This window comes from Lampetra planeri, chromosome 69, assembly GCF_965212315.1.
Source record: "Lampetra planeri chromosome 69, kcLamPlan1.2.h2, whole genome shotgun sequence".
Classification (NCBI taxonomy): domain Eukaryota; kingdom Metazoa; phylum Chordata; class Hyperoartia; order Petromyzontiformes; family Petromyzontidae; genus Lampetra; species Lampetra planeri.
This window is the reverse complement of record NC_136174.1, coordinates 86,069-97,662: the sequence shown is the minus strand read 5'-3', so window position 1 is coordinate 97,662 and position 11,594 is coordinate 86,069. Positions and strand designations below refer to the sequence as shown.

Below are 11,594 nucleotides of genomic sequence, written 5' to 3'. Positions count from 1 at the left end.
ACCCCACTCACCGCACTCACCACACTCACCACACTCACCACACTCACCGCACTCACCACACTCACCACACTCACCACACTCACCACACCCCACTTCCCGTGCCAGCCACATTTGCTGATATTGAGCATAACGAGCTCCGATAAATTTAATTGCAACAATTTGTATGTGATATGCTAATGAGTTTGTAGGAGTGTCTACCCCGATCTCATTAACCTCCGGGGCTTATAAAAGTCTACCAGTTCACAACGCAGACGCAGTCACCGCTCCAGAAATATCTCTCTGTCTCTCTCTCTCTCTGACTCTTGTCTCTCTGTCTCTCTCAACTCGCCGACTTTCCATCCCAAACGCGCCACATCAACGCCAGGCTCCACGACTCTAACAATGACTTGCTACCTGCTGGGTCTGCTCCTCGTGGCGATGCTGTTCGTGAGCGGAGGTGAGAAAACTTGTGCGTGGCGAGTTGTGGTTGATAGAACAACACCAAAGCAACACAGATACTGAGATATATATATAGAGATGTTAACTACCTCGTCTGGTATACAGGAGGTGGTGGGTTCAATTCTGGACTTTGACGATGCCTGCTGTTATATATTTGGATTCTGCGTTTCTCTCTCCCTGTGGAGATGTTAACTACCTCGCTTGGTGTACAGGAGGTCGAGGGTTCGATCCGTAACCGTGACAATGCCTGCTGCTGTATGTTTGGAGTCTGTGTGTGTGTCTCTCTCCCCGTGGAGATGTTAACTACCTCGCTTGGTGTACAGGAGGTCGTGGGTTCGATCCGTAACAATGACAATGCCTGCTGCTGTATGTTTGGAGTCTGTATGTGTGTCTCTCTCCCCGTGGAGATGTTGACTACCTCGCCTGGTGTACAGGAGGTCGTGGGTCCGATCCGTAACCCTGACGATGCCTGCTGCTGTACATGACCGGACTTGTCATTGTATCAGACGTAGAGAGTAGGCAATGAATATCCACAATCAGTTACAACTGCGTAGTAAATCGAACGCGTATCATTTACATCGACGTTTGCGCAGTATCTCCAAAATATTCAACAGTCATTCGACGTTCTAATTAGTCGGGGTGTTCAGTTTCGGTGCACCCTGTGTGTTGGACTTGTTCGCACGCTCGCATTCCCCTCTCGAAATGAAGTTTCGGACTAAGAGCGCAAGTTGAAGCAGCTGAAACATCCACCCGTTGCGTTTCGCGGTTTCCCAGACAGTTCTTATTTTTTGACGTTCTGTCATATCAACTGAACTCTTTCTTCGCCTCGCTAACTTAGTACTTTGTTGTTTTTCATTTGCACCACGTGTGAAGACACGTGTAGGATTTACGCGTGTGACTCAGTGTGTGTGTGTGTAGAGGTGTGTGTGTGTATAGTGGGGTGTTTGTAGGGGTGTGTGTGTATGTAGGGGTGTGTGTGTATGTAGGGGTGTGTGTATGTAGGGGTGTGTGTGTATAGTGGTGTGTTTGTAGGAGTGTGTGTTTGTAGGGGTGTGTGTGTGTATGGTGTGGTGTTTGTAGGGGTGTGTGTGTATAGTGGTGTGTTTGTAGGAGTGTGTGTTTGTAGGGGTGTGTGTGTGTATAGTGGGGTGTTTGTAGGGGTGTGTGTGTATGTAGTGGTGTGTGTGTATGTAGTGGTGTGTGTGTATGTAGGGGTGTGTGTGTATAGTGGTGTGTTTGTAGGAGTGTGTGTTTGTAGGGGTGTGTGTGTATGTAGGGGTGTGTGTGTATGTAGGGGTGTGTGTGTATAGTGGTGTGTTTGTAGGAGTGTGTGTTTGTAGGGGTGTGTGTGTATGTAGGGGTGTGTATAGTGGTGTGTTTGTAGGGGTGTGTGTGTGTATGTAGGGGTGTGTGTATAGTGGGGTGTTTGTAGGAGTGTGTGTGTGTATGTAGGGGTGTGTGGGTGTGGGGAGTGGTGGGTGTAGTGGTTAGCGCTACGCTGCGCGATGAAGCCGGCGACCCAGGTTCGATTCCCGCTCACGGCCAACACCGGTGACGATTATCTGAACCCGTCTCGGGCCTCCCCTAGGTCGACTCAGCCTCAAATGACTACTTGGTGTAGCGGTGTGTTAACATCGCCATTGGGGGAGACAAAGGCGGCCGGGCGTGGTGTTGGCCACCCTTGTGTGCCGTTCCGGCCATCATTAGGTGGTGCTACTCGCTAACAGCACTTGCCCCTACAGTCTGTCAAGGCTACACGGGTGAACTTTGTCTTGACTTTGTCGTTAAACGCTGAATGGGAGGTGTATGACCACGTGACACAACACGTGACACAACACGTGGCGATGGAGTTCAACGCTAGCCCGGTGGTCACAGGAGAGACCCAGCAGGTGCCATGGGTTAACTGCTGTGCCAGGCTAGGTGCACCAGGAGGATGTCATGGGACAGATCCTGCAGGTGCCATGCGTTGACCGACAGAGATGACTGTGCTGATGCATCACCTGTGCCCCCCAACTGCGTCAACTCGCTGCGTTTCATCCGCCCGGCGCTCCGCTCGTCGTTGTGAGCGTCGCTCCACCTGCCCGCCCTTGATGTTGGATGGACGACTTCCTTCAGCTGCCAAAGTGGTGGCGTCCTTCACGAGCCTCCTACACAAACCCTGCACACACCCCGTACAAAGACAAACATCCCCCGTTAAGCGTGAACAGACTGTTGTGTCAAGCGCCATTAGCGAGTAGCAGCGCCTATGATGGCCAGCAAGATAACACGAGGCTGTGGGTTGCCAGCACCACGCCCTGCCACCATTATCTCCCCAGTGGCGATGTCCACTACACACCACCACTGCACCAGGAACCCATTTGAGGACCAGATCGACCTCGTGGGAGGAGGCCCCAGGGTACCGCTTCAGATGATCGCCACCTGCAGTGTTGGCGGCCGTGAGCGGGAATCAAACTCTGGGGGCCGGATCGTAGTGCAGCAGCGTGATGATGATGATTATCATCTACCGTGATGAAGATGATGATGGTGATTGTCTGCTGTGATGATGATGATGATCGTCTGCCGTGATGATGATGATGATGATGGTGATTGTCTGCCGTGATGATGATGATGATGATCGTCTGCCGTGATGATGATGGTGATGATGGTGATCGTCTGCCGTGATGATGATGATGATCGTCTGCCGTGATGATGATGGTGATGATGGTGATCGTCTGCCGTGATGATGATGATGATGATCGGTGTTGTTCTTGTGTCTTGATTCTGTGGATATACAGGGCACAGCCTCAAATGCTTCTCGTGCGAAATGACCACCAACAAAACGGCGTGTAACGAGCGCGGCCTCGTCTCGTGTTACAATAACCCGGAGGACACCTGCACGACAGTTCACGTCTACAAGGGCTCCAGTAAGCGCGTCACTTATTCTCATAAGACTCCCAGGCCCATGATGCAGTCGCAAGACGCGGGTCCGATCTGATTGTGTTTTGAGTCTATGTGGTCTCTGTGTGGTGAGTCTATGGGTCTCTATGTGGTGAGTCTATGGGTCTCTATGTGATGAGTCTATGGGTCTCTGTGTGATGAGTCTATGGGTCTCTATGTGATGAGTCTATGGGTCTCTGTGTGGTGAGTCTATGGGTCTCTATGTGATGAGTCTATGGGTCTCTATGTGGTGAGTCTATGGGTCTCTATGTGATGAGTCTATGGGTCTCTGTGTAGTGAGTCTATGGGTCTCTATGTGGTGAGTCTATGGGTCTCTATGTGATGAGTCTATGGGTCTCTGTGTGGTGATGCGTTTATAGGGTCTCTGTGTGGTGATGAGTTTATGGGGTCTCTGTGTGGTGATGAGTTTATAGGGTCTCTGTGTGGTGATGAGTTTATGGGGTCTCTGTGTGGTGATGAGTTTATGGGGTCTCTGTGTGGTGATGAGTCTATGGGTCTCTGTGTGGTGATGAGTTTATGGGGTCTCTGTGTGGTGATGAGTCTATGGGTCTCTGTGTGGTGATGAGTTTATGGGGTCTCTGTGTGGTGATGAGTTTATAGGGTCTCTGTGTGGTGATGAGTTTATGGGGTCTCTGTGTGGTGATGAGTCTATGGGTCTCTGTGTGGTGATGATCCTATCGGGTCTCTGTGTGGTGATGAGTTTATGGGGTCTCTGTGTGGTGATGAGTCTATGGGTCTCCGTGTGTGATGAGTCTATGGGTCTCTGTGTGGTGATGAGTCTATGGGTCTCTGTGTGGTGATGAGTCTATGGGTCTCTGTGTGGTGATGAGTCTATGGGTCTCTGTGTGGTGATGAGTCTATGGGTCTCTGTGTGGTGATGATCCTATCGGGTCTCTGTGTGATGAGTTTATGGGTCTCTGTGTGGTGATGAGTCTATGGGTCTCCGTGTGTGATGAGTCTATAGGTCTCTGTGTGGTGATGAGTCTATGGGTCTCCGTGTGTGATGAGTCTATGGGTCTCTGTGTGGTGATGAGTCTATGGGTCTCCGTGTGTGATGAGTCTATGGGTCTCTGTGTGGTGATGAGTCTATGGGTCTCTGTGTGGTGATGAGTCTATGGGTCTTTATGTGGTGATGATCCTATAGGGTCTCTGTGTGATGAGTTTATGGGGTCTCTGTGTGGTGATGAGTCTATGGGTCTCCGTGTGTGATGAGTCTATGGGTCTCTGTGTGGTGATGAGTCTATGGGTCTCTGTGTGGTGATGAGTCTATGGGTCTTTGTGTGGTGATGATCCTGTAGGGCTGTTACGGGAGGGCTGTAAGTGCATACGATCCAATGGGTAACAAACACAGTGGGCGGAGTTACGGGAGTACACGGGGGGGGTGCCCGCAGCGACGTCCGCATCAGGCAGCCTGGGGGGTTGTGATCCTGTTGGGGGGTATAAAGGGGGAGGACAAAGAGAGCTCGGGGCTCAGTCTGGGAACGAAGGAGGAAGAGTGAAGATCCTCTAGCTAGAGCCCTGGACTCCCCTCGACGCCGCCCTTGTCAGGGCTGCAGAGGAGCGAGCCAGAGGCGTGGTTCCGTGAACCAGGGTTAGACCCTGGGACTCCGGAGACCGTAGCCCGACTCACCAGTGTCGGGCCAGTTAGCCTCCCCTAGCTCGTTAGAGGAGGACTTGGGGATAGGTGAGATTAGCTAGGGGGTATCCCCAGTTATCCGGGTGAGGGGGCCGCTACCCCCTCTAGTGTTGTCCTGTACCGATAAGCTGAAAATAAATATACGTGTGCCTCAACCTGGGTGTCCAGCGTCTTCACCGGTACTTCAATCCTATCGGGTCTCTGTGTGATGAGTCTATGGGTCTCTGTGTGGTGATGAGTCTATGGGTCTTTGTGTGGTGATGATCCTATCGGGTCTCTGTGTGATGAGTTTATGGGGTCTCCGTGTGTGATGAGTCTATGGGTCTCTGTGTGGTGATGAGTCTATGGGTCTCCGTGTGTGATGAGTCTATGGGTCTCTGTGCGGTGATGAGTCTATGGGTCTCTGTGTGGTGATGAGTCTATGGGTCTCTGTGTGGTGATGAGTCTATGAATCTCCGTGTGTGATGAGTCTATAGGTCTCTGTGTGTGATGAGTCTATGGGTCTCTGTGTGGTGATGATCCTATCGGGTCTCTGTGTGATGAGTTTATGGGGTCTCTGTGTGGTGATGAGTCTATGGGTCTCCGTGTGTGATGAGTCTATGGGTCTCTGTGTGGTGATGAGTCTATGGGTCTCTGTGTGGTGATGATCCTATCGGGTCTCTGTGTGGTGATGAGTTTATGGGGTCTCTGTGTGGTGATGAGTCTATGGGTCTCCGTGTGTGATGAGTCTATGGGTCTCTGTGTGGTGATGAGTCTATGGGTCTCTGTGTGGTGATGAGTCTATGGGTCTCTGTGTGGTGATGAGTCTATGGGTCTCTGTGTGGTGATGAGTCTATGGGTCTCTGTGTGGTGATGATCCTATCGGGTCTCTGTGTGATGAGTTTATGGGTCTCTGTGTGGTGATGAGTCTATGGGTCTCTGTGTGGTGATGAGTCTATGGGTCTCCGTGTGTGATGAGTCTATGGGTCTCTGTGTGGTGATGAGTCTATGGGTCTCCGTGTGTGATGAGTCTATGGGTCTCTGTGTGGTGATGAGTCTATGGGTCTCTGTGTGGTGATGAGTCTATGGGTCTTTATGTGGTGATGATCCTATAGGGTCTCTGTGTGATGAGTTTATGGGGTCTCTGTGTGGTGATGAGTCTATGGGTCTCCGTGTGTGATGAGTCTATGGGTCTCTGTGTGGTGATGAGTCTATGGGTCTTTGTGTGGTGATGATCCTATCGGGTCTCTGTGTGATGAGTCTATGGGTCTCTGTGTGGTGATGAGTCTATGGGTCTTTGTGTGGTGATGATCCTATCGGGTCTCTGTGTGATGAGTTTATGGGGTCTCCGTGTGTGATGAGTCTATGGGTCTCTGTGTGGTGATGAGTCTATGGGTCTCCGTGTGTGATGAGTCTATGGGTCTCTGTGCGGTGATGAGTCTATGGGTCTCTGTGTGGTGATGAGTCTATGGGTCTCTGTGTGGTGATGAGTCTATGAATCTCCGTGTGTGATGAGTCTATAGGTCTCTGTGTGTGATGAGTCTATGGGTCTCTGTGTGGTGATGAGTCTATGGGTCTCTGTGTGGTGATTAGTCTATGGGTCTCTGTGTGTGATGGGTCTATGGGTCTCTGTGTGGTGATGAGTCTATGGGTCTCTGTGTGGTGATGAGTCTATGGGGTCTCTGTGTGGTGATGAGTCTATGGGTCTCTGTGTGATGAGTCTATGGGTCTCTGTGTGATGAGTCTATAGGTATCTGTGTGTGATGAGTCTATGGGTCTCTGTGTGATGAGTCTATAGGTATCTGTGTGGTGATTCGTCTATGGGGTCTCTGTGTGATAAGTTTATGGAGTATCTGTGTGGGGAGTCAATGGGTATCTGTGTAGTGCGTCTATGGGTTTCTGTGTGTGTTGAATCTATGGGGTCTGTGTGTCTGATGAGTTGATGGGTTTATTTAAGTGATGAGTTCATGGGTTTCTGCATGAACTTACAATGAGACCCGCGTGTTTTCTCTTCCACCCAGCTTATTTCCTCTTCAAGAATTGCTTCTCCAAGACCTATTGCGACACCGTCAAAGCATTCGACGGCACCTACAATGGAGCCACGCTGACCACCACGTGCTGCCAGAGCGACGGTTGCAACGTCAACTTCGCCCCTCGACCGTTGGGCGCAGCTCACGTGACCCTGGCGCTGATGGGCGTGGCCACCAGCGTCGTGGTCGGCAGGGCTCTGGTGTAGGTCGTGACGTCACAGCCCCCCCCCCCCTTCTCCCACGTGACTGGGTTCTGTCCAATAATTTTTCCTCTTCCACTCGTTTGTCTCACGACGCTTCCACCAGGGGAGCTGTGCAACGTTTACATCGTCTAGATTGTTGTGTTACGCTGCTTAACGAGTTCAACGTACGTATGTACATACATAGAGACAAGCAGACTCGTCACGCAAAAACCCATAGACTCACCACACAGATACCCATGGTCTCGTCACGCAGAGACCCATAGACTCACCACACAGAGACCCATAGACTCACCACACAGAGACCCACAGACTCATCACACAGAGACCCACAGACTCACAACACAGAGACCCACAGACTCATCACACAGAGACCCATGGACTCATCACACAGAGACCCATAGACTCGCCACACAGAGACCCATAGACTCGCCACTCAGAGACCCATAGACTCATCACACAGAGACCCATAGACTCATCACACAGAGACCCATAGACTCATCACACAGAGACCCATGGACTCACAACATAGAGACCCATAGACTCGTCACACAGAGACCCATGGACTCACCACATAGAGACCCATGGGCTCGTCACACAAAGACCCATAGACTCTCCACACAGAGACACCCATAGACTCGTCACACAGATACCCATGGACTCACGACATAGAGACCCATAGACTCACCACATAGATACCCATAGACTCGTGACACAGAGACCCATGGACTCACCACATAGAGACCCATGGGCTCGACACACAAAGACCCATAGACTCACCACATAGAGACCCATAGACTCGTCACACAGATACCCATGGACTCACGACATAGAGACCCATAGACTCGTCACACAGAGACCCATGGACTCACCACATAGAGACCCATGGGCTCGTCACACAGAGACCCATAGACTCTCCACACAGAGACACCCATAGACTCACCACACAGATACCCATGGACTCACGACATAGAGACCCATAGACTCACCACATAGATACCCATAGACTCGTCACACAGAGACCCATGGACTCACCACATAGAGACCCATGGGCTCGACACACAGATACCCACAGACTCACCACACAGAGACCCACAGACTCACCACATAGAGACCCATAGACTCGTCACACAGATACCCATGGACTCACGACATAGAGACCCATAGACTCGTCACACAGAGACCCATGGACTCACCACATAGAGACCCATGGGCTCGTCACACAGAGACCCATAGACTCTCCACACAGAGACACCCATAGACTCACCACACAGATACCCATGGACTCACGACATAGAGACCCATAGATTCACCACATAGATACCCATAGACTCGTCACACAGAGACCCATGGACTCACCACATAGAGACCCATGGGCTCGACACACAGATACCCACAGACTCACCACACAGAGACCCACAGACTCACCACATAGAGACCCATAGACTCGTCACACAGATACCCATGGACTCACGACATAGAGACCCATAGACTCGTCACACAGAGACCCATGGACTCACCACATAGAGACCCATGGGCTCGTCACACAGAGACCCATAGACTCTCCACACAGAGACACCCATAGACTCACCACACAGATACCCATGGACTCACCACATAGAGACCCATGGGCTCGTCACACAGAGACCCATGGACTCGTCACGCAGATACCCAAGTGAGGAATGATATACAGATTGTCCCCGAGTTACGATGGTCCGACTTACGATATTTCGATCTTACGCTGGCGATAACGACAACTAAGTTAATGTAGCCATCAACAACCTAACATCGTTCAACTATGCAGATGGTGAGTACAGTACAATATGATACGTTACGATACGTTCAATGCATGTATGATACGTAGCCTTAGCGATTTCATTTTAGGGTTATCACGTTACGATACGTTCAATGCATGTTAAAAGTTTTTATAGCAGATAGGATTGTTTCCTGGAAAAAACGTTCTATTAAATTAGGCTAAGAATTTAACTTTTTATTACTTTACATTTTACCGTGCAATATAGTATTGTAATTAATAAATAAATACAATATCTAGTTTATACAGTACAGCATTGTAAATTGCTCTAAGACTACTGGGTAGACTAGGCCATCTTCGACTTACGATATTGTTTTAATTACGATGGGGTCGTCGTAACGCATCTCCATCGTAAGTAGAGGACTACCTGTACCATCATTTCTAGAGAGCCAGGCAGTGGATCCCGTAGGGCAGAAGAGAATGGAAAGGTATTTAACCTGGACTTGGAACAGGTCACGTAGGGTGTTGAGAGAATGTGCGGATGATTGGGGGGGTGAAAGAAAGTCCTATAGTATAGGGTGGGGTGATCGGTGGGGCAGCAGTTTTGCGTGACCCTCACCAATGAAATGTACAAGGTACCACTCGATTTATCGAATGGGATGCGTTTCTAGAACAACTAAAAAACAGACTCACGCGCAAAAAACTCAATTTGTAATTAGCAACGGGCTTTACCCGTGTGGTTTAATACTAAAGCTTTGGGGATGTGTATCGGACAGTCATTCCAACTTTAAAATAAACATTTGCAATACACACTTTGTCACTTTTGAGGATGCAAAAAAACGTGTAATGACATTATTAAAGAACATGAATATTTAAACGATTAAATAATGATACATTCGAGAGAACTATTAATAAATCAAATAGCTGCATGTTGGAATGACTGGGGAGGGTGATGTGGAGACGTTACCGTTGCACTGTGTAGGGACTCCATAATACTGTCGCGGATCGGAATCTTTGTTAAGACGGGAGGAGGAAGAAATCTGATGACCTACGAAGCTCTTTGTCTCAGATGCCCGATGACGTTGCCTCCCGGTGGCTTTCTCGTTCGATCGGCGCGTGCCGTAGGAAATTCGATTACGCAGAAATTCGATTTCGTTCAGGGGCGGTTTCTTCATTAGGGCGATTGGGCGACGCACCACCAATGTCATTCAACCACAGAGTCACGCTAGCCGTCACTGTCAGCCTCTGGATATAGTCCAATCAGCGTCATGTCACGTTCTGTGGAGTACCGCCTCTTTTTGGGCGATTTTACTCCGGCTGAGAATCGCCCCGAGTGTTCCCATAGACTTACATTCAAAGATGTTTTTTTTTCGAACGGGGGGCGCTGCAATGCATTCTCTATGGCTTCCGGGAGGGCTCGCACTAACGTGCTTACGTCATCATACGTAAGCACGTTTCATCCAACAATATTATTTGTCGCCACCTAGTGGAATCTTTAATAAAAGAAACTTGAGTGGATTGTATTAATAGTGAGTATAGAAACAAACAAGATGTATTGTAAGAGTCACTTTATTTTTCATTAATATTAAAGAAGTGAAGTTGCCTTTACATGCTTAAGCTGTCTGGATGATTGATAAGGATAAGGTGGACCTTATCCTTATCAATCATCCAGACATTTGCCCCCCCTGAGAGATTTTGCAGGAGCCGCCACTGATTTCGTTGATTGCGCCACGGTGTCTAGGGAGCTGTTAACTACCTCGCCTGGTCTACAGGAGGTCGTGAGCTCGATCCCAACCCTGACGATGCCTGCTGCTGCTGTATTTGGAGTTTGCGTGTCTCTCTCTCTCTCGGTGTGCCTCCGATTTTTCCCCTTCACATTTAGAATCAACATCACCGCGTGGTCAGGGTTGTTTGCCTGCTGCTATAAATTTACACGTGATGACGATGATGATGATATCATGACAAAAAGGCGTCTGTCATTTGTAAATTGCGTTCACGCAAATCTTCGTAAAACGAAACCTTCGTTAATCGAGGGATATCACCTGTACCTGATTACAATGCATACACCTCTCGTTCTATGATCTCCCACTCAACACACGATTGTCAAACAAAATGCATGCGGCATGTTGCTTGGAAGATGGCCGACTTTTAATTGCTTTTGCTTTTTAATTAAATTAATCTTCATTGAATTGGAAACCTTGTGTGTCATTTCACAGTGATGTGTGAAGAAAGTTCGCCAACGACGCCACGTGTAAACCAGTGGTGGAAATCAGTCAGAATCAGATTAGTTATTAAGGTTGAAGGAGGAAATTCGATGAGCTATAAATGCCTTTTTCATAGACGTCCAGTCGGGACAAGGGGGTCAGATCCTTACAACAACAACAAACACACACGATATGAGTGCAAAGTATAGGAAAGGTAAACAAATCACAAATGTTTTCCTGGGTAGTAAGTGTTATTTCGTAATTGCTTATGTCTAAAAAGTGTAATGTGAGGACATATCCGGGTGATTGATGGATCACAACTCGTCACGATGATTGGCTCTGCCGGTCCTGGCCCACAGCCAATGGGGAGAAGTCTAGGGGCGTGGCCCTGACGTCATGGGAAGGTGACATCTGCAA

The 11,594-nt window shown here is 49.2% G+C and overlaps 1 protein-coding gene across 1 annotated transcript; it reads left to right on the top strand.

Annotated features, from left to right (window-relative positions):
* The first annotated feature begins 252 nt into the window (after positions 1–252).
* On the top strand, positions 253–11,169 carry LOC144737391 (uncharacterized). The gene is made up of 3 exons (XM_078620066.1): positions 253–436; positions 3,213–3,341; positions 7,012–11,169. The coding sequence occupies exons 1-3, from the start codon at positions 382–384 to the stop codon at positions 7,224–7,226; spliced, it is 399 nt and encodes a 132-aa protein (XP_078476192.1). The 5' UTR covers positions 253–381; the 3' UTR covers positions 7,227–11,169.
* The last annotated feature ends 425 nt before the right edge of the window (positions 11,170–11,594 follow it).